Source organism: Anser anser, assembly GCF_964211835.1.
Source record: "Anser anser genome assembly, chromosome: Z".
In the NCBI taxonomy this organism is placed as follows: Eukaryota; Metazoa; Chordata; class Aves; order Anseriformes; family Anatidae; genus Anser; species Anser anser.
The window spans coordinates 38,856,183-38,880,172 of record NC_139723.1 but is presented as its reverse complement, the minus strand read 5'-3'; the positions used below and the strand labels follow the sequence as shown (position 1 = coordinate 38,880,172).

Here is a 23,990-nt window from a genome sequence, read left to right as displayed (position 1 = left end):
TTCCTACATACAAAGAAGTCTTCTGAGAGGCAGCTGAATTTTTGCAAAATCTGTCCTGCTACTTAACAGTTTATCACCTCAAGTCTGATCATAATAAAAGTGAGAAGTTTGTAGGGGGGTTGTTTCATTTTTTGTTTGTTTTTCTTATTTTTTTAATTTCTTTGTTTATTTGTTTTTGAAGGTACAGTTTCCTTCTCAACCATAATCCTGTACTTGTTAAGAAAATGAGAGATTTCTGACAAAACAGAGGGGTTAAAAAGAATTCATATTGCAGATGAGTTATTGTTCCTTCTGGATGTCATCTGTCCTTTACCTGTCCTTTTTTTTTTTTTTTTTCACATACCTGGAGAGGCTAGTGCATAGACATTGCATAAACCACATATGTAAACCACCCAATATAGATGTAGTAAGTTCTATAGAGAATTCTCAGATATTTTTGTGTTTAAATGAGGTTCTGATATGGCATTTGCTGTTGCATCCAGCTTCTTTATTATTTTATAAGATTTCACATCTGCCTGTCAGTAGCACACTTGCACCGTGATTTTTCATTTCTGTATCTCTCACTGTCACTACAATTTATTGTGAAATTTGTTGTTGATCTAGAAATTTATACAAATTAATGCATAACCCAAAAGACTATTCTTCCCTTCCTTAACACTACCTTTCAATTAGCATTGTTTGGTTTTCTCCAATGTTTGTATTATTTTTCACTATCATAAACATCTTCTGATAAAAGAAGCAAAAAATCTTCTCTTTTACAGCAACCGCATTATTCTTATGGAAAATGAGAAAATATAAAAAATTCTTTCCAGACCCCTAAATATTTATAACTGCATATGTTTTCTAACTGTCACTGTCTCTTGTCCTATGTAGTTTTATTTACATACACAATTTTAAGATTTGCATGTCCACATTTTTAACTATGAAGCTTTTTTTAAAGAAATGCATTACCAAGCCTCTTTCAGAGAATGGGAACTAAATACTTTATGCACATACACTGGCAAATATATGGGCTATTGATGTGTATATTGTGGACTAGTTTAATGTGTACTTTTACTTCATGGATCAACCCCTGACAGTTCATTATTTCACTTTTGTTCTCCCCTAGACTCCCTCTAGTATTTCTAAATCCTTAATGGGAACAAAGCCCAGAGAAAGGAACACTGTGTTCTGCTACAATGACTCTCCTTGCATTTTATCGTCTTTTCAGCTATTTTATACGATACGGTATTATGCTTTGGTACTTTCTGATTGTTATACAGACCATTAATATCTTGGCTTTCAGGGCTGCATAACACAAATCCCAAGGAAATCAATGCAATATGTAGCCCATATATTTATATATAACACCTAAGAGAATTTTTGGAGGTCCAAATTGTTAGAAACGTGTTTAATATCATGGCTGAGAAATGTAGATACAGTGCATGCCAACTCTGCCACATCCAGTCAACAGGGCAAATTTAGCTTTTTACATACCTCAGTTATTGACATAGATGCCCTTTCAGACATTTGCTCATCCAAGAATCTGCAGAGCATGGAGAAGTGTTAACAACTGCCTGACATTTCCCTTTAAGTTGCGCATACATTTGCGTGGGAGAAAAGGGTGGGATGAGGAAATATTGACAATGGTACCCAAACGTTGAGTGTTAGACGGCCACGTGGCTCCCCCAGAACCTTCAGACTAATATAGGCTTTCTTATCTCATAGATGCATTCCTGCTACTTTAGGAGTCCGAATGTCTCCTGATACTTTCTTTCCAAGCAAAAAAACTCCATGCCTCTGCCCTAAGCTTTTGGTCATAATTCACTGAGCCCTTTTTGAGCTGTCATTGAATAAATAATAGCTGAATATCTGGCCTCCTTCTCTTTCATACATGAGTAAGTTCTCTGTAATTCCAGTGGTATGAGTTAAGTGACTCACGTATCACTATTGTGTCACAAGAGAGCTAGCCTCAGATATATGAAAATCAGCATGAGTACGTGCCATGAGTGAACAGCAAAGATTATGTCTTGGTAATGTTACTCATCTTGAGTAAGTCCCTTATTGCACACATAAAAAGTCTGCTTGAGTAAGGGAAGTAGAATCTGACACTAAGTTAAAGGCCTTAGGATTTGGCCTAGTATTTTTAACTGTGAACTTGGCACTGCAGTGGAACAATATGTGCTACTCGTTCTTATGCAATAAATACCAAAAATTGTTTTGTTGTATTCTTGTAGTTACCAAGCTTGTATTGTGCAATAAACTCTAAAAGTATTTTTAAAACAATATGTTGTTAATAAAGGCCATATTAATTGGTTTCTCTGTGGATTTTCTGCTAAATTCATTGCATATAGCATATTTTCAAAAGCAGAATTATATACTAGCAAGTAGAAAAGATGTTTTTGAAGTTGGTATTTTAATAAAACTTCAAAGATGTGTTTATGGTGCAATTTTGTATTTCTGTTAACTTCTACAGAAAATAAACGTAGTCTCATAAACTGTGCCCGTCTATGTAAGGGCCATAATGAAAACATCCAAAATATTAAGTGGAGAGGAATCGGGAGTTACCAGCTACCTGTCTCTTCTTCATGAACAAGGGAATATTTGGCAATGAAGAATATTATTAATAAAATTTAAGATTATTATTGTCCCCATTTAAGTTTTACTGAAGCCAGCTTCAAGGGATTCAGAAAACCGTAATGTATAGGACTGGTGTAGGTATGGGCACATCCACATTTAATCTTTGTACCTACCAAAAAATGTTGATGGAACATATTACTGTGTCGGTAGCTAAAGTTAGGTGGATATAACAGAGGAACTGACTCTCATACTTCACAGTATTGATTAACCACCAGTTGATGTCACTGGAAAAAAAACCTACCTTGTTAATCAACAGTTATTTGCCATTGACTTTTCTTAAAACTTTCCATGAAGATTTTCATATTAGTATTGCAGGCAAGATTCAGGACTAGCCAAACAAATCTAACATGATTAATGCTTATGTTCCTATCAAAAATAGTAATTCAAGCTGATAAGTCGCTAGAGTTTCCATTTTGCATGTGTGATCCTCCTTAATGTTCCCATGTGAAGGTAGACCCTACAGTCAGTTTTCAGCTACTTTCTAATCATCCGTGTTGCTTTGCAAGGGAAAGATTCCACTTTCAGAATGTTTTACAATATTTTCTCAGTGAATCACAGAGCTTACAAGAGTTCTCACAACTTAGAGGTTGTGATACCAGTTTGTATCTGCCCAGTATGACCTCTGACAAACCTTCTGATCACCAATGGAGAGACTAGTAGACCAGCCAAGGACAGCCTTTTCACAGAGGCAGTTTCCTACAACACAGGAAATGGCGGACTGGAAGGGCACAGCTACCTGACCCTCCAGCTCCTCTGTTCCCTTCTATGTGTGCCCATGCACCCGCTGAAAGATGGAGCGGTGGCAGGGTCCCACTGCATTCCCTCCCTCCCCCCAGTCAGTGCCACTTGTCCTCTTCCCTGATACCACGTGTTAAAGGAAAGCAGGCTAACGATGGGTGTGGAGGGTGAGGGGGCCAGCTACACCACACTTAGTTCAACCCAGAGTTTTGGCTGGTCAGTTTGAAACCGTAGCCAACAACAGTCTGGCTTTGTATTTACCACCCACACTCCAGCATCTTCTACCTCCAGTTCGTGCAAGCTACTCTGAATTCCAGCCATAGAAGCAGTAACTTCAGCATAGGAAGTTTTGCTGCAGAAGTGGAGAATTAACACCCGCTAATGCATATGTGTTGGACTAATACGATGAACGTACAAAAAAATCATGTTGTGATTAGTTCTGGTTTTGAACAAAAGACAAATTATTTATTTGTTTCTTCAAATGAAGCATAACACTAAGGTATAAAGGGAGTATAAATAACATCTGATTGTGCTCCTAAGCTCCATGCTATAACTTTCTTGCAATGACATCCTTCAACAAATTAACTACATCATTACTGTTAAGTATTAATTGCACAAAACAGATACACAAAATATATAATGAGCTAGAAGGAGGACAACATTCTTCCATTATGACAAACAACTGTAACAAGAAATGGAAAAAAAACAATAGATCTAGGCTTACACAGATGGCAACACTGAGAGTTTTAAGTCCTCTCCTTGAACACATTACATGTGATAAATAATATGCAAAATATTTAAAGAATTTTGTTGTTGCTTACAGAAGATACTTAGCAAGCAAAGAGCCAGTAGCAATCACTGCCTCATGTTTCATATCCCCATCATTCAATGCAAATTTTTACATTTCATGCAATAATCCTGAGCTTATTTTCAGTAACATTGAAATGTCATCTATATTAATTACCAAATACATACAGAGCCCAACTATGGGGTCTATTGTATTATTAAGGCATGAAAAAAGAATAACAGTTTATTAACTCTGAATGCCACAAATACAGCACAGCAGTTAGAAGGCTCAAAAAAGCTCAGAAAGTACCAGTGATGTCTGTGCAAAGGTCCTCCCAGAACATGACTGAATCAGCTCCTGAAAAGATACAGCATCAAATCCTGGCCTTGCTGACATCAGGGAGTTTTGCCATTGCCTTGACTGCTGGACCAAGCTTCAGAGCTATGAGGAGTAACTCAGACTCCTTTTCATATCCCCAAAAAATTGACAAACTTCCTCTCACTCAAGTCAAGTATGAATTTAAAAACCACTACCTACTTTTTTTCTTAATTAGTATTTTAAGTCTATGGTAAGATTCTATTATACAGCATGGCAATTAATAAAAAGCCTTTTCAGGAAGTGCTTATTTGTTAGTCTGATTTATTAGTACTTTAAAAGAAGGTGGAATTAGCATGAAAAGGAACTCCGCCAAATCTATGCTCTATTTATAACTTGTTTTTTTATTTTCAAAGGAAAGGCTTTGGTAAGCCAAACAAAGGGTATATGATGCAGTTCTAGTCTCCACAGTTCAACGGCTCTTCTCAAAGATAAAGAACTCCAAAGTCATCAGGTGAAGAACTCATCATCTGCATAAATCGCAAGGGGCTAGTGGAATCTGGGTTGTACAGTTCTCCACATATTCTCTAATTTACATTTAAGAAATTCTTGCAAAACGCCCTGTAGTAAGCCAGGGTATTCCAGTTCACTTAACTAAGCCATTGAAACTGAAGCCAAATTGGTGGTAAGTCTTACTTCATACTTAAAGTTGCGTTGTCTCCCATGGTGGGAACTACAGTAGCAGATGATCTCCTCTAACTCTGCTGCTGCTATTGCCTGCCCCTTACGTAGGTATTTGCCTAGTTGAGCACAGAGTTTACAGATCGGGGAGCCTTATCCTTCATCTGAAGGTGGCCCACGCTCTGTTGTGAAAAGAACCATGGGGTGGACAGATGCTTTTACACAGCCTTTGTGCAGAATTCTTTCTGTGCCTGCACCCCTTGCACACACAAACCACCCTTTGACAGAGATGGTGGTGTCTAATTCTATCAGTGCAAGGCTCTGAAGAACTTAGAAGATGCACAAATCCAATACAACTAATTTCATCTAAAACACCAAGATCGAAAAAAAAAATGTTTTGTCACAATAAACCATTCAGGAAATTCATTGCTCTCTCATTTGAGATAAAAGGAGAAGGTTGCTGTTGATATTAGAGCTACCAGGACAGACTTTGTGTGGTTTTTGGTTAACTTATACTAACAAATAAGTTAAAGAAGGCTAAGGCTATAAATTGTTAATGTTTCATTTATAAATATCCACTTTATTTCTATTCTCCTCTAAAAAAAGTGTTAAGGAAAAAGGTGGCCAGAAGGTTTACGTGTGTTGTAAATTGTAATTTGGTTAAGTTAAGCTGTAAAAACCAAACCTGTAAGTGAAGTTGAGCACAGTGTAAGAAAAAGCCTTGATTTTTATTTATTTTTTTTTTTTTGTATTTAACAACTTATTTACAAGTTCTTAAAATCAACTGAACTGGAGTAGATGTCCTGTGTTTGTCACCAATCAATGTTTTATTGTAACTGGTAACTTCCACACTTTATAGTAGAACAATAAAAAGAAAATAAAGTTCACTATATACAGCCTTTGTACAGGCTACTTGACTATACACAAGGCATAGTGATCATAGCACAACCTAGTCTTCATAATAATTTGTGCACAGAAGGACACCAATCAGACATTATGTGAACATTACAGTGAAATGACGTCACAAGTCCAGTGAAAATTCAGCATAATACAAAACATTTATCTACTGCAAATGACATCCTTTAAAACAATAAGCCTTTACTCAGTAGTAACTTAACCAGAGTCTGACGCAGAGATTTGTTGTGTAGTTATAAGTCTTTTAAGTGAAGCAACCTCTGCAGATAAGTTTGCTATCCCCTGCTTCAAATACAGGTTTTCGGACTCAGAGACATTGTAGATATTGTCTTTTATTTCAACAACTCCAGTTTTGCAACCACTCTGAATTTTTACATTGAGTTCCTTTTGATGCCAGAGTTCTGGTTTGAGTGACCAGTCTTGGATGTTAGTCACCTGAACCGAGAAAGGAGTGTGAGAAGAATGCACCAAGTTCTGTGCACCATGTTTTTCAAGCTCAAAATGTCTTTTTGAGGACATATCAATAGGTGATGATAATTTCTGTGTGGCATCATAGTCATTATCCATTGCTTCCACTTTAACTTGCATGGCTTTGGCTTTAATTCGAAGCTTGTGAGGCAAAGCTGAAGAATTCACTTCAGGAACTTTAACTGTTGCATGAACACTTTTATGTTCAACTGGGGAATGGATTGGACCCTTCGGAACCTGCTGCTCATCTTCTCCATCAGATGACTTTCCAACCACACCATCATCAGTTTCTGAAGTTCTGGGGGAATTACTGGAGGATCTATTAACTTGCAAGAGAGGAGGAGAATGTGAGTACACGTTAAAGGTAGTTCCCATGTAGTTTGGATATATGGATGCTTTATAGGAACCTCTGTCATCTCTTGGCTCTCTCTCTAATTCCATGGGCTCCTGTTTTATAATCTGGAACTTATTTTCAGGACTTCTGCAGCTGCTTTGTATACGACTTGGCTGAGTATGCTCTACTGATGACATTTCAGACACATCGGACATAGAGCTTTGAGGAGAATGCTTAATGACAGAAATACAACTGCTACCAACTATAGATGGTTCATGTTCATCTACAAATGAGTTAATGTTTGATTTGGAACTTTGATAGTCTTGGAAATACACAGTTGTCGAGCTGCTGAGTTTCTGTATCTCTTGGGCATAGGCTGCAGAACTAATTAAACCAAACTTTAGCTTCAATGAAAGCAGCTCCGCCTTCAAAGTGGCATTCTCCTCTCCCAGTGCAATTAGTTTGTTCTCTAAGACAAGGTCATTCAGTCGTCGTTTTTCACGAGATCTTTTGGCAGCTTCATTATTTTTCCGCCTTTTCTCCCAATACATAGCATCTTTCTTTTCATCTGGAATGAATTCACGCTTTCTCCGGCAAGCTGAAGATTTGCTTTTTCCGCTACTTGCTTCAGTAAGTAGTATATCTTCATTTGTGGACAACTCTTCAGACACTTCTGCTAAAGTAGACTTAAGTACCATGATTTTGTCCACATTGCTACTTGTGTCAACAGGTCCGTGTTCCTTTTTAAGGGTCTGCATTTTTCTCAGCTGCATCAGAAACAATTTGTAGATCTACAATGAGCAACAGAGCAAGCTATTTCTCCAGTACTTCTCACTCCACAACTTGATAAATACAGTAATTTTAAATCCACACACATTCTTCTGTTTGTTTCATATTCTCAAACAGAAGTGTCTAGATCCAATTTTCTTGGCAGAGTCAATGGGAATCTGCTAAAAAAACCTAGAAAAAAAAAAAGAGAGAGAATTTGATGACTATTTAGGCATCATTGGTTTGGGGAGTGCAAAAGGGATTTCTAATAAAAAGCGTAGACTAGCGTTTGGTTTATTAATCCTACTGTAGTCTGAAGGAAGCTCAATACTGAAGCAACCGATACCGTACACTTCATGATACCTAGGTAGCAATTTGCTTCCAAAACAAATACAACGTGATCCAAGGAAAAAATATCAATAAAAAAAACATTTGGGTTTTGATCCTACCATAATGTTGTCACAGAACTTTCCGTGATATCACTGACAAACTTAAATCTCTAACACTCAACACTGCAGGACACCAGGCATGTTGATGAGCAGCACTGGAAAGTATCTTGTTCTTCCACATTAAAGCATCTCTTCTGAAAACAGCTGTGGTGTGTGACTTAGAAATGCTATATATTTGGGTCCTTCATGGATTTAAAAATAACATAAACTGATCTAGAGAAGCTGGAGTGCTTTCTATTGTCTTAAAATAACACTACTATTCATTAAAGCTATTAAAGATTTAATTATTGTTTTTATATCCTGTAAATATAAACATATATATGTACCTTTATGAAAAGATTTATAGACACACGTGGAGTTTTAAAATGGCTTTTGATCAATCAGACCAATTAAAACTCGTAAACATACACATATAATTTTGGCATATGCCTAACTCTTAAAAAATTTACAAGACAAAAATGCGTTACGTAAGATTTTTTCTTGTCTCTTCCTAAGAAAACGCTGAAACCAGTACCAAAAAATACATTAGAGACTTAATATTTACTAACATAATTTGAATTTGAAAAATATCCTTACTGCATCAAAGTAAAGTTTAATACTATTGAGGCATGGGCACCTTTGGAAAACAGGGTTTACGTTAAAGTGAAAGTTTAGATCTAAAATTCTTACCATTAACAAAGGAAAACTAGCTTACCCTTTAGCTTTAGACATTTTGATCATTAAAATTGAATTTTGCACTTAAATTGGCATGTCTTATTTAGTCCCTCTTAATGCAAAAATGCTGTATTCTCATAAGATCGTTTGATCTTGATCAGAGATATAGCTTCTCAGTATCTCATTTTCCATAGTCAGTCAAGTTCCTTTTAAAATAAAGGTAGTAAGCCAATTTTTATAGGACTTACTATTGGGTCAGCAATGATTCTTGCCCATACAACAACAACCACCAGCACCTTCAAATTAATGTCACGATTTATTGGGAATGTTTTTACAATGACTATTGAAACTAATTTTAATATTATCAGTTGGGAAAGTTATAAAAGAATTAATGAATTGTATTCTGCCAGTTTCTCTTTTCTTTTCCAGAAGGCAAAGAGGAGTGAGTGATGTAATAACAATTAAGTAGGGTCATAAAGACTCAGGTTTCAAGCTGGGTTCTGTTCCATCAAACCATGCCAACTCTTCTGTCATGAAAAATTAACACATTTAATAGAACAGCTAAGAAGAATTTCCTAAAATCCATAGTTAATTACTGACATGTAACTATTTGTCTTTGATAATACAGCCTTAATGGAAAATAGAGTTAGAAGCCAGCCACACCAAAGACAGTCTCTAACATTTCAGTGCAAAAGCAGCACCACAAATTGCCATGTTTGTAAAGCAGAAATATAACTCTAATACACAAGTAATTACATAGTTAGATCCTGGTCCAAAATTCTAACTGGAGTCAAAAAGAATTTTCTGTCAAGTTAAGTAGGAGCTGGATCATGTTTAAAAACAAAAAATATGCCCCACAACAAAGCAACATCCAAAACTTCAGCATAATTTAATTTGCTGAAGAAGCTGTATAGTCATTCTGTCCATTTCACTGCTGCAAGTCTTCAGTGCTTTAATTAATATGCAAACTGTTTCAACTGCAGTGTAACCTGATACTTTATAAACACTCACACAAATATACACATACACATAAATAAAAATTGCCTCATACATGGACTTTAAAAATAAAAAAGCCAAGACAGGCCACCGGAATTTCTGTGGCATTTGTAAAATATTCAGTCTCTGCAATGTGGTTTTACAAAAAAAGGAGAAAAATACCAAGACCTTTTTTCATTGTCTCATAGCATCAGGAATGCACAGCTATTGATCCACAGTCACCCTGATATACTGCAATCCTTGTATTCATTTGTATCATTGACAACTTCTGTGTTTCTTTTGAAATGCATCCATCTGCCAAAGCACATATAGAAGCTGAATACCTACCTGTACTGAATACCTATGAAATCATCACTTGTCTCACAATATGCATCTCAGCCAACTCTTGCTAAGGTGAAAAGGCTTCAAAACAACTTCAGGGCTTTACAGATGAATATATCTGACTGAATTTTACGGTACTAGAGCGCTAAACTCAAAGCCAAATAATGTTTATTTTCTCTTAAGAAAGGGATACCAACATACATATACCATTACTTTCTTCCCTGGAACATCTACACTTACTTGAAACAGGAGCAGTAGAAACGAAGCAGTTATAAACGTAGGATTTGTGCTTATTTCTAGAAGAATGAAGCTATACCTACACTGGTTTAATACAAATTGCATTTTCATCTTATACCCCAGCATTCCGTCTCCACCCTACAGAAGTAACAACTTCATCCTTAAACAAGTCTGTTTCAGGGTAAGAACTATGAATTCGCATCTATCTGTGCAGTCTTGATCTCAGAGTGACCACACTTCAGCAACACCATGACACAGGAAAAAAACATCAGTAATGACAGTAATAGATAAAAATAATTAGCAAAAAGATTGTTTGCTTTTCTTCGAAATGAATGTAGACTAATGTCATAGTTCATCAGTAGGACCATCTATGTATCAGTAAGAAATCCAACTGCATGTCTGAACTATCTCGAGCAGCCAAACACTGGCACTGAGCTGCACTTAAAACCCAACAACCTGGGGAGTTCGTGTCCCTCGATTCAGGTGGCTTCTACAGATTGGACCATTCCAGTATGCAACCTGCCCATTTTAGCACTGATGACTCCTGTTTTGGCCATTCTCCCTCCCCTACACATTATTCCTGGCACAAATAGGCAGAATGTAGGTACCACACAAGTCTACAGCAAGTAATGAATGTGTATCAAAACAATGATGCTTTTCATGCAGTATTCAACTTTGCTTTCTGCCAGAGCCCATCAGTAAGGCTGTCAAGACAGAAGTGTAACCCACTGACATAGTCTTACTGATTTGCTATTTATGTAGTTCTTTCTAATGCCATTACTTCAGTGAACGAGCAAAACAACAATAAATCCTTCACTCCTTCCACATTTTCCTTGAGCACTTCTATCACGGTAACTGGAATTGCTGCTTTATGTAAGAGGAGTAAGAGCTCCTGTTTGTTAATACTTCTCCATGTGGATCAGCGCAATACTGAGTCTGTAAACAAATTAAATTCCATCTGATGATAATGGCAAAATGCCTTCAATAAAAACAGCCATTTCGCTTCACTTGTATTTTATAATTCCACTGGAAAACATCAGTATTTACACATAAATTAATGAACTGTAATGACTCCTCTGACTATATTTCAAATTCCAATATTTTCCCTTATGATTAATTTTTCAATTGCTTTATCACTCCCTCATAAAGTATTATAAAACCAACATTTAATACTGCCTTACATTAGTCACTGTTAAAGATTTTTTTTTTGGTTGGTTGGTTGATGTTAATGGCATTGAGTGCCAATTCAACAATGTAATAACACTCGACCCTATTAACTTAATTACAGACCCAGTCTTGCTCCCACAGCAATTTTGCCATTGGCTTGAACAGAAGTAGGATACAATCCCAGGCCCAAGTATTAATGAGACTGTTTTACAGAACTCATACTATTGAAGCAAGAAATTATGTATGCTAGAAATCGCGAAAAGTGAATTGATCCATGGACTTCAAGAAATACTTAAGCGATCTGATTGTGTCAAAATAGTACATTAAGGATCTGATCCCAGGGATTTGTGTATTCACACTGTAATAATTGAAATGTTTCAATAGGTTGAAGGACAGGACTACAATCTTGGCTGTCACTGTTCCATGTAATCTAATTACACAGGTCAACCTGACTTTGGAGAGTGCATATGGGTCTCCACACGTATGTGTAAGCTTCCTCACAAAGTAACTGTATATTATTCATATTTATCAAAATAATTCACGTTATCTCCAAGCATGGTATCTCAAAATAAATCTTAGAATGACATAACCTATTATTTAATTCTATTCTTCTAATAGTATTTCATTTAGTTTGATAAAAATATCTCTAGCAACTGGTTGCTTTCAAATACATTTCACTTTTGTACAGCCATTTGTCTGCAAAATTTATCTTCAAAACCAGAAAAAAGGCTAAACACAGCTTCTTGTTTTAAAAAAGAACCACGCCTCCATCAGCATCTTTTCAGTAAATAATTCAAACTACTATATGGTAAAGTGCAGAAATACAATAAGAGCTCACGCTACTATGTGTCTCTGCATGTTTTCAGTTGTTGTTTTCCATGTTTTGCATAGGTCTCATTAACCTACTACCATTCCCTCATATTTATTCTGAAAAGGTGTCTACACACCAGAAAAGCTAGTGTAGAACCCACTCAAAGGTAGCAAAATGATCAGTTCACATTCCAAAACTCGAAAAAATGAAAAATATACTTCACATTTTTATCTTCAACGTATTTTAAAAACATTAGCTAACTATCACAAGATTTTTATGAGGTACGGAAAAATACCATCCCCACTGCGCATGAAGGAGACAAAACTGAGTTTTTTAGTTTAGGTGGTGGATACACAACCTAGCTAAAGGCTTTGGAACCACTCTACCTCTACTGCGAGCCACTCTACATCTACTGGTTTTCCCAGACAAAAGCTACGCCATAGAATTCTGCACCTGTCAGGTCTATCATAATTCGGAAATGCTTTTGAACTGAAGATGTGGCCCCCAAATTCCATTCCAACCTCCAGTGAAATTGCTCAAGATAACTTTTCTTGCCTTTATGTAGGACAGTTTGTAAAACTATATTCTGACTAAAGAAAAGCTTTAATGCTGCTTCCACTGGAATAGTGGCACTATCCCGAGGACAGATTATTGGGCAAGAGGGGCTAGGCAACGCAGAGCAAATGAAGTTCAAACGCTCTGGAAAAAAACGAGTAACTGCACTTTATGCAGGAATAGATACGTTATCCATGGTCACAAAGAGGAAAAGCATTTACAATATGAATGTTGCCGCCAATTACTGCTATTATATAGTTACACTCGTACAGAGCATGAATCCATTACAACAGCAAGAAGCAACACGGAACTATTGCTCCTGCACAGAGTTCCCTTTTCTTACAAATTCACGGGCATCTTAAGTGCTTACAGTTCCAGGATCAGCATGTAATTAGGTCAGTGGAGCACTGATGATGATAGCTTTGTACAAGATGACCCATTTTTGCTAAAATGTTGTTTCTCTTATTGAAAGAAAGTAATGGGAGATGGCTAAACAATGTATTCCATGGAAACATCAAGAATCATTCATTTATTATGACACTTTCCAATCCCTCCTCCCTCCCTTCCCCCCCCCCCCCCCAAAAAAAAAAAAAAAAGACTAAAGCTCATCACAGCACTCACAACAGTATTGCATTTCCCTATTACCCACTTCCAAGCTGGACCCAGAAAGTTGACGTCACATGTAATTTTTATGAAAGGCTTTTGTTGTTAGGAAAATTAGTTAAGTTACTGTTTATCTTAATAACTACAAATTAATTCATTAATGTATAGCTTGCTTCCCAAAGGTAAATTACACAAATTATGCAAATAAAATTATTATTTGGAGGGAACTAAACATATATCAAAGGTAGTTGATGCTCAAAAAGGTCAGTCAAGGTTAATAGGTGCAAATATGACCCATATTTTCTTCCATTTCCTTAGGAGGACAGCATGCTTCTATCAGATCTGCTCAACTTGTCCTAAACTGGTTGCTTGCTGCTCTGGTATAAGCGGGAATAGATTGGTGGGAACAAAAATCTAAGAATGTTACTCAAAGAGCCATGAGAAACTTTGAAACTTAAAAGAAAAGGAAATGTATATATTACTTGTGTAAATATTTAATTACACTTATACAACACATGGTACATATATGTGTATATAAATTATGACATTTTATTTAAATATCACTTCACTTTCCAGTATTTTACTAAACTCCCAATAGAGACAACAGGAACTGAAGTAACAATACTGTAACAGTATGCTTCTCCTCATCTCAACAGCTATTTGACAGTAAGAAAAACTAGAGTGTACAAAGCAATCACTTAGTAGTAACAACGTTCTGGGAATAAGATCTGTGTTCTAATTAAGGCCCATTAAAAAAATACAAAGTCAAGTGTTAATTATTCTGACAACAAATGGCTCTATCCTATTGAACAGTATTCTTAAAATGCCAACCATGGACCAGACCTTTGGCTGACCTAAATTTATATAGTGCTATTTAAAGGCAGGAGAATTATGTCAATTAATCCCAGCGGGTGCTCTGAGCATGCATTTGTTATGTAACTGAAGTATAAAGATGCAAAATAAACGATGTTTGTAAAATGTTGGTGTCTACCACTCACTGCAAATGGAACAGAGAAATAGCCGACTTCAGAGCTCCAATCATGCAAGATGGTCCAGATAGGAAGACCACCAACGCCTGTGCTAATTCCTGTTATCTCTGTTGTCGTGTTCCACTCACAAGAGGAGGTCTTGCACCACTGGCACCTATACTGCTGTGAAGTCACCTCTGTGGCAAAAAAAAAAAAAAAAACCTGCTTAATTATTCTAATGCTTCAGGACAGAACTCATAAATACACTAAGACGGAACAACTCAAAAAAGGAAAACGCTTTTTAATACGGCTTTTTATCTGGCAGAAAATAGATTTCTGTCACCAGATTCAACCTCATAGTATGAGATTTCAGTTCAATGGTTGAATGAGGAAAAGAAAAAAAAAAAAAAAACAGGATGTCTAGGGGGGACAATAACAATTCACTTCAGGTCTACCTCTTAATACAACAAGTTTTCAAGAACATTGCTTCTACCACATTTTGAATCAAGCCCAAGTATGCCCTTGCTTATGCAATCCTATTTTTGACAGTCATGCTTGTCATTGGTATTAGACAGTTACATCACCTGTTAAAAAAAAAAACACATTTTTTTTCAAGCACTGTAAAATACCGTAGCAGAAATCATCTGACATTTTGTCTTAGAATGGACTGCAGCAATTGGCCATCTATTTGCATTTTTTTTCTATTACATATCCTAAGCACATTTATATCTCATAACTGGCTGTAATGATCATAGCAAGGTCACCTAGAAGAGTCAATTAAGCTGATGAGTCAGACACATTGCTTAACAGTGTGCAATAAGACTCAAACAGAGGATTTTATTGTTCATGTTATTGCATCATAGTGATGTTATAACAGCAGCAAGATTGCTGTCTGGAAAAAAAAAGCTATTGCATAAACATAGTTTGCATAACTATCTGCTAAAATAAGTCAATTTAAAATGAGCTAAAGGTTTATTTTATTTATGAGTTTTATTTCAAGATAAAGGATTGAAAAAAGCAGCGTGGTGCTGACACCTTTTGTAGACTGTGCATTGCTTTACTCGCAATAGAAAGAATGTACGTTCAACAAATTTCAGCTAAAGCATGGTAAATACTGTTCCTTCTTAGGATAAGATTAGATGTGAGGAGGTCACATAAGTTCATATTGCTCATGGGAAGACTCTAAGCTTTTTGACACCTTTCAGATTAGTTCCTTAAAAGAAAATACAAACGAGAGAGAGGAAAAAAAAAAAAACAACAGCAGAAACTTGAAGCTTTGAAGTCAAATCCAGGAAGCTGGATATTATAAAAGCTAGTTAAGAGTCCTTTCGAGAATAAGACGAGTTAAAAATAGAAAGTAAATAAAAATGGAAAGTAAAGGCAGATCGTTCTAAAGAGGGTTAGCACTTCAACAGTCAAATAAAGACATTTGTAATGTGAGAACTTTTAAAGCGGTATCTGCTAGTGCCGATGATATTAGGGATCTTTACTCAATAATCCTTGAACTCGTTGGTTTGAATTAGGTCTCTAGGTCAAAACCCGAATCCTTATTCATTCACGTTTCTGATAAAAGCCAACATTTTGATCGAACAGGGACCATAAAAGTGATGCGCTTTTTAAACTAGCCTCTGGATTGAATTAATTACCGAGGAGGGCAAAGATGACTCAAAGTAGGTTACGTACACAGGAGAAAACACAATGAAACTGAGAGCAATCACTGAAGTTACAAGAACAAACAAACAAAAAAAAAAAAAAGAAAGAAAGAAAGAAATCAGGCTGCTTGTTTTTGACACGACAGAAACTCCGAGATCTTCGCCACCAAAGCCGTACTTGACCCCCAGGACCGCGCAGCAGAAAAGTTTGCGCACGCCATCAGCAATATCGCATTTTTTACGGGCTCCGCTGCTGCTACCTCTACGGCAGCTACGCCGAGGCGCACGCCAGCGGCTGCGGTGCTGAATCCCACCTCGGCAGGTTTCGGTGACAAAAGACGCCGGGGTTTGGCTTCGCCTCCCCGGGAACCACCCCGCGGCTGGAGCCCCGCAACCGCCCCGCTGCTCCAGGGCAGCCCCGGGAGGCGCCCGGCCCGGGCAGCGCCCCGCTGCTGCGTCCCCCCCTCGGTACGCGAGGGGCGAGCCCAAGGCAGGCGGATGGCGGCGGGGGGCCCGCCCCGAGCCCCTCCGCGGGGCCGGGCGGTGCCGGTGGCGGTGCCGGTGGCGGCGGGGCGCGGCCCGCTGCGGGCGGCCGGACCCCTTTGTCTGCCGCTCCCCGGCCGGGGCCGCTCTCCCCACAAAGGCCCGGCCCGGCACGGCCCGGCTCGGCCCCCTACGTGCCCGGCGGCGCATGGCGGCCGCCCGCTCCCTCAGCGCGGCCCCGCGCCGCCGCCCCGGCCCCAGCCCCGAACAAAGGGCTGCGGCAGCGCCCCCAGCCCTCGCCCGTCGCCGCCTCGCGGACCCGGGGCGGGGGGAGGGAGAACGGGGGGCAGCGGCCGGGCCCCACCGTCCCCCAGCGGCTGTCACACTGACCTACTTGTGCGCCGCCGGCACGGCACGGCACGGCACGGCACGGGGCGCCCGCTGCCCGTGTCCCCGGTCCCTAACGGGGCGAACCCCATCCGTAGGGGTCCCCCTCCCCGGGGCAAGCCGCAGGGCGAGACGCTTTACCCGGCCTCCTCTCCCCACCCCCCAAAAAAAACCCAAAAAACAAGGAACCCCGCGGCCGCAGCGGGCCGTGTGTGCGGGGCCAGCTAACCCCAGCACACGGCTTGCACACCCGCGTGTGCAAGGAGCGGGCGCAGCGTGAGGGTGAGCCCGGGCCGCCGAACCGGGCACGGCTCGTCCCGCAGCCTGACGAAACCTGCTACAGCCACGGTGTCCCCGCCGTTATATACATACATACATATATATATATCTTTTTTTTAATTCTCTTTTTTTTTTTTTTTTTTTAATTCTCCGGGGCGAGACCGTCCCGCTTCTCTTTGTAGCCCGGTTATAAAATCGCGCGGTGAGCTGCTCCCTCGCCCTCGCCCGGCTGCCAGCGAGCCCCGCGGTTACATAACGCAACATTTCCAGGAACTACCGTGCGAGCGGCCCCGCAGCGCCCGAAATAAATAAATAATAATTTAAAAAAAAAAAAAGAAAAAAAACAGCGACACGGCCGGCGGCGACGGGCACCCCCCGGACCTCCGGGGGGACGACGGCGGCACCGGCGGGGCGTGCGGGCAACGGGGTGGGGGAAGGTGGGGGGCAACCCTCCGGGGGCCGCCGCCCCGGGGGACGGGCTGGGGACGGGCAGCGCCCCGCATCCCGCACCCCCGCCGCCGGTGCGGGTTATGTAACGGCCGCCACCCGCCGCACGGCACGGCACGGCACGGTTCGGCTCGGCACGGACGCGCCCGCCGCGCCTCCCTACCTTGCGTGCCCGGCGAGGCGAGGCGAGGCGAGGCGAGGCGAGGCGGTGCGGTGCGGTGCGGTGCGGTGCGGTGCGGTGCGGTGCGGTGCGGTGCGGTGCGGTGCGGGCAGCGTCGCCCCAGCTCAGCCCGCCCGCCCGCCCGCGAGCGTGCGGCGGCGGCGGCGGCGCGGAGGGATGTGTGTTAGTAGGTCAGCGCTGCGCCGCGCGGGGCGCGCAGCCCGCATGCCAGCCGCGCCGCGCCGTGACTGGCGGCCGCGCCGCGGCCAATCGGCGCCGCGAGCCGGCGGGGGGGGGGGGGGGGGGGCGGCCAATGGGGGCCGGGCGGTGGGCGGGGCGCGTGCCGGGGCGGGCCGCGCTTACAGTAGGTCTGTGTGCTGCACATTGCATAACCGCCGCCGGGACGGGGGGCGGCGGCGGCGGCGACGCGCGCGGGGGGCGACGGCGGTTACGTAACGGCCCGGCGGGGGATGGGGGGGGGGGAGGCTCGGCCCGCGGCCTGGGCGGTGCCGCGGCCGTGTGGTGGCGGTGGGGGGGGGGGGGGGGTATGGGGGGGGGGGAGGCAGCGGCACGGCACCGGCACGGCACCCCCGGTACCCCCCGGTACCTGCTGCCTCACCACAGCGCGGCCAGAGCCCGCAGGGCCGTCAGCACCCCCCGAAAGTTGAGGCGGTGTTTTAAATCGTACGTTCTGTCAGGCGGTACGTTCTGCCTTTGCCACACGCACACAACAATAAATAAAAATAAACGTTTCTGATGGGTCCTGCGCGTATACTTCTGTCAGCTCCGAATCCCATACCTAGAGCAAATAGACACAGTGCCTCAGATCTGCCCCTCATAGCTTAGGTCCTTGAAATGCAGAAAGAAGCCTCCGGAGCCATAATATCCTTCCTACGTGGGTGGACAGTCCTGGAAATAATATTCCAGATAGAGTTTGGTCGTCTCCTTGCTTGTATTTTTGTCGCTGATTGTAATCAGCTATAAAGCCAGGCACGATCTTTCTCCCAGGCTCGTAACAAAGATGACTTCTGCATCTCACGTTGCTTCTCAAGCAAGAGAGAGGTAAGAACAGCCAAAGCCTTCTACAGCAAAATGGGCTCTGGCTCTCCCATCCTTCTGGTGGGCGCTTGGCAAATCCGAGGGTAAGGCGAGGTAGAGGGCAGAATGCTGATGTGGCTGAAGGAACGTATTCATCATTTTTTTCCTGCTCTCCTGAGGTACAGAAAAAAAAAAAAAAAGAAACAAAAACAGCACGGTTGAGAGCCATTGCTAGTTTTCTGCACAAAAGGAGTCTACGGACTTGAGGAAAACTCTGAAAAGAGAGTCTTTCTGTGATTATCCACCTCGGCTGATTTTTCTCCTGGAGGGATGAAGTAGGTCGTGCAGATCTTTAGCTAAACTCTTAGCTGACTTTAGGATGGTAGGATTTATACTTGCTTTGGGACAGCAATATATTAACTTCAGCCCCTTATAGATTCATCTGTATTTATCAGTACATGACTTAAGCCCTCTTAACACTGTCTCTGATTTTCACTCGAGTGGTGCTGAGCCTACATGGAGTAACAGTACTACATGAAGGGTCTAGAAAAGGGGCATTTACAAAGCAATTAATAAAAATATAGCAGACAGTACTTTCTGCCGTCTCTAACATCCTCTGGCTTCTTTATACTCACTTGTATTCATGCTTCTTGGGTTTTCAGTAATACAAGGTCTGAGTCTGACCCAGCCTAGAATTCAAAACCAGCGGAATTCAACAGGAAAATCCCAGTGCTTTCAAAGAGAAAAGGCTCTAATTCCTCACCTTTGTTACAGTCTACGTACAGGACAAAATAATAATCTAAATTACATGTAGTTTGGAGCGAAATAAAAATGAAATGCTTTTTAAGATCATGATATATTAAACATACTTTGATGGCTTTATATATATATTTATACATATATATATAAAATACGCTTTGGAATTAATTGAAAATATATATATATATACATATGTATGTATAAAATACACCCTGGAGTTAATTGAAATATTGCAACTTGTGCTATAACCATTGGTTTCCCTGCTTTACATTCTTTATAGCTGTAGGAACTTTGCTATATACCAATGGAATCAGACTAAACTATATTCACCAGTCTTTTTATACATTCAATGTGATCTGTGCTCAAAAACATTTAACACTAACCAAGTCCTTCGGGGCTTCCTGCTCAAGATGAGTAGTAGTGAAAGTTCTATAGAATAGATGATATTGTGATTTTATAAAGATCTAAGCCAGAAATAAAATACATTAAAGAAAAAGGCAAGTCATTTGACTACAGTTCAAAGTACTAATCAAAATATTTCCATGCATCTGGGAACATTTGTGGAAACTGTACTGGAAAAATATTTGTGCTGTAATGTACTCTTGCTAAAAGCAAACCCAAGAGAAATAGATGTTCACATTGTAACTTAGGCAGACATAAGTGAGGCAATGTTTACTGGCGCTGTTAAATGTGAAGAAACACCAAAAATTGCACAATAAGTGCACGGACTAAAGAAAGAAAATTTGCGCGATACTATTTACACTGCAACAGCCAACTTAAGATTGATGGGTCATTCATAACCTCCACATGACACAAAAGTGCAAAAGCAAATGTGATGACTATGAACAGCTTGCCTGTTCTCAAGCACAGCTACAACATAAATGCAGGAGTAAAAATGTTGCGATATTCAAATACAATCGGTGAGTCCAAAAGCAAGCGAAAATGTCCCGTTTCTTAGGACGCAGCCAGATGCCAACTCTGCCAGCAGAGCAACGGCACATTACCCTGCTTAGATCCAAAGGGAATCTAGAGATCAGCAAAATCTTCAGGACTGAAGGAAGTATCTGATTTCACCTGAATATTTTAAGCACAAAAAGGAGAAGTACTTTCAAAAAGGTTCTTTTAATTAACAAGCACATGTGCCGCTAATGCAAATAACACTGCCGTTGCTGAAGCTCTGGGGTACTGCTGCCAATACTGTGGAAAGTAGAAACATGTATCACCATTCATTTTCAAGATTAGAGTGAAAAATCACTGGAAAGCCCTCAAGAATGTGAAAATGTACCATTTTATGAAGTGTACAGTATGTATATGGAAAGCAGAAAATGCTATGAATATCCCCACATTTAAAAAATAAAAAAAATAAAAAATAAAAAGTTGACTCCTAGCTTCCCTCTACATGACTGAGGAGCAGACGTGATGAGTAGGAAACCTGGAGTGCACCACATAAAAGTACTGGAGAGGTAAAGCAGTAAGCACCCTGCGGTGACTGAGGAGGAAAGGCACACCTTACACCTGCACGTTTGGAAGGACGTGGTAGATTGCACACAGGTAGGCAGGATCAGCAATTTCCCATGGCCAACAGCACGGAAGAGAGAAAAGAGACACTGCAATGCCACCAGGAACAGCCGTTTTCAGCCCGTGCCAAAAGGAGCTCACCGGGCAGCGTGCTTAGTTCCAGCGTCATGATACCTTGTTCAGAGGTTGCCAAGGACCAGGGAGATTTGAAATGTGCAGTTACTCAGAGTTGCCTCACCGCTGACATTTGAATCATTCTAATTAAGTGAGACAGGCCAACAATCTGCAGGATTTGTGATGCAAAGTGATGATTTCTTGAGAAGAAGTGAGAGTATTTCTCCTAGAGAGGGCCTGAAAGCCCTTAGTGACCAGTGGCTGCCCTGGTCTACAGCAACTGAAGCAATTACTGGCAGAGGTTCTAGTCTAAAAGCCCAGCAACTGAAGCTTTCTGACATGGGAGAAACAAACAAACAAACAAACAAACAAAAGCAGAAAACCAACTTTTTCGTGTTCTCGCTTTAAGAGACAGTTTTCTGTCCACATGGATACGAGCAATCTTATCTCCAAAACAAAATGAAATTATCTTGCATAAAAGTTACTCAAATGTCAGTTAACACAAGCCTGACTCAATTAGTCATCTAAACGAGATTATACAAGAATGATGATACAAGCCAAAAACTTCACTGCTTGGTCTCCCGCAGAGCCAAGACAAAGGAAAGTAAAAAAATCTCAGGCAAAGTTTTTTAGATAGGGGCTAATGCTGTTCACCACCACTGTTCCAGTCATCTACTTCTCTGTTTCATTTGTCATTCTCCAAGGTGAGAGATGTGTAAAGAAAGCGGTGGGATGTTTTTTGGCAGTCATTTCTTATATACATTTGAGACTTGGTCTTGTCATTTAATCTTTGCTCACATTAGTCATCCTACTGAGTTTGATGATTTACATTTGTGAGTAATCCTTACTTAAGTGACAGCACTAAATCTATAAGAAATGTATCTCCCTCAATTTTCACCAAAATGTTTGAAAGTCGAGTATACTTGACCACGGAAGACAGACAGACACTGAGGCACACCGTATTGTATGACGTTGTGCTTTGAGGAATGATGCTGAGAGCAAACACCACGTGATCGATTTTTACAGCCACAACTAAGAATAGTAAAATACGTATTAAAATACTGAGCGGCTGGCTCTTCTATGACAGTAATTATCAGTGAGTCATTTGTTGAAGCCACTATGCTTTGCAAAATAGTTTGTAAATGTGTTCTATTGAAGTGAAAATTGAGTAGTAAACTTAAAGACATTAAGAGCTATAAAAAGTTTGTCACACAGCAGTGATTAGCAGAAAGACAAAAAGTCTTTGTTCTGCGCAGGGGATCTCTGTGCTACTCTTTTATGGTTATTTTACATTTAAGATGTGCGTGCACTGGGCAGACTAATTATAGCCTTGTGAAAGAACCGAGTGTAATTCTTAGTCTTAGACCCTCACTCCCAAGGGCTGCAGAGAGACTGGAAAACAGCCTGAGCAGAGAACGCTGGAAAGGATGCTCCTGGTCGTTCAGCAGCAGCTGAATGGTTGCATGGACTTTACCATCTAAAGTCAGGCAGATGGCTTAAATCAAGCTTTTGCTCCTGAAATTCTCTGCTCAGCTACTCAGTAACTTTGGAGGATTTAGAAATCGCATTTTCATAATTCTTTTTGGCCCTTAACATGCTCAGATGACTAAAGCTTTTTTCCAGCTGTGTGTGGAAGGTGGTGCCCTTCTTGCAGATAGGTCCAACTAGGACTTAGAAACTGTGGGAAGCTGAGACTTCTTCTGCCCACGTCCAGAGCAGCACTTATTCTGACAGACATTTTGAAATATTTCTACCAACCACCTGCTGGTATAAACTCCTGTTACATCTGAGACTTCCTTGCTCTTGGACTACTGAGTTCTAAAATTGACACGTCAGGAGGATGGGCAGAAAGTGACCTAATACAGAGAAAAAAGATTTTAAAAGTCACCAGGTCAGACAAAGAGCAAAAATGAGCTTGCATTTTATAGTGTAGCCATCAGGACATTCACCATGGAAGAAGGGTATCTGTGTTCCACTACTTACTTCAAAGACAGCTTATGCATCGAAAGGACTGGATGCAATCCTGAAGAACATCCTGTGTGAGCCTGGATAAATAGATAGTCATCATGGATTTGTGCAAACATGTTGCATTCATTCTGCCCTGAACCACACTGGTTCCCTCATAAAGCATCACATGCAAAAAGCTACTTATTAGCTAGCTCAAAAATAGCTCTCTAAAAATAAGTATCATGGAGACTTACACAACAATGTACACATAGTTTTCTTCATTGTGTTTCATGCAAGAAGCAGATGGCAAATACAAAAAAAGATCTGAATGTAGCAAGACACTGAGCCTGCGGATTATGTAGTCCAAAGAAACCAGTCAGGCTCAGCAGTCTGTAAACAACGCTATTTTAGAGGTAGGTGTCTTACCTGCTAATGCCTGTGCCTTTCCTTTATATAAGAAACAGAAGTCTAATACATTAATCTACTAACAAGACTCTATTTGTCTATAAGCACCAGTCCCTCCACAATATCCAGTACAAATCTTGTGTTAGAACAGGTAGAAATGGATAAAGTCTGTTGTGAAATTAAAGTGGAACTAGAGAAAAGGAAATCCTGATTTAGTATTCCATATATGTATGTGATTGCAACACTCAAAGAGTCACAAGTATCTTCTCTCCAGAAAGGCTAATTCATTTATGACTTCAGAGCTGCTGCTAACACAAGTCATAGCAACACAGGAAAACATTAAGCTTGACTGTAATCCTGCTTTTACGTTGAGCTGTCTGAAACACGGGGCAAAGCTTTGAAATAGCGCAGTAAG

At 40.7% G+C, this 23,990-nt stretch overlaps 1 protein-coding gene across 3 annotated transcripts; it reads right to left on the bottom strand.

The window, feature by feature from the left end:
• Positions 1-3,797: 3,797 nt before the first annotated feature.
• On the bottom strand, positions 3,798-18,067 carry NFIL3 (nuclear factor, interleukin 3 regulated). 3 transcript variants are annotated; one of them, XM_083819194.1, is made up of 3 exons: positions 17,798-18,041; positions 14,417-14,583; positions 3,798-7,817 (listed from the first exon to the last, which is right to left on the bottom strand). In XM_083819194.1, exon 3 carries the CDS (start codon positions 7,628-7,630, stop codon positions 6,254-6,256), a length of 1,377 nt encoding a protein of 458 aa, XP_083675320.1. In that variant the 5' UTR covers positions 7,631-7,817; positions 14,417-14,583; positions 17,798-18,041; the 3' UTR covers positions 3,798-6,253. The 3 variants fall into 3 exon arrangements, with proteins under 3 accessions (XP_083675320.1, XP_083675321.1, XP_083675319.1); XM_083819195.1 differs by having other exon boundaries at positions 14,536-14,583; XM_083819193.1 differs by lacking the exon at positions 14,417-14,583 and having other exon boundaries at positions 17,798-18,067.
• Between the last annotated feature and the right edge of the window lie 5,923 nt (positions 18,068-23,990).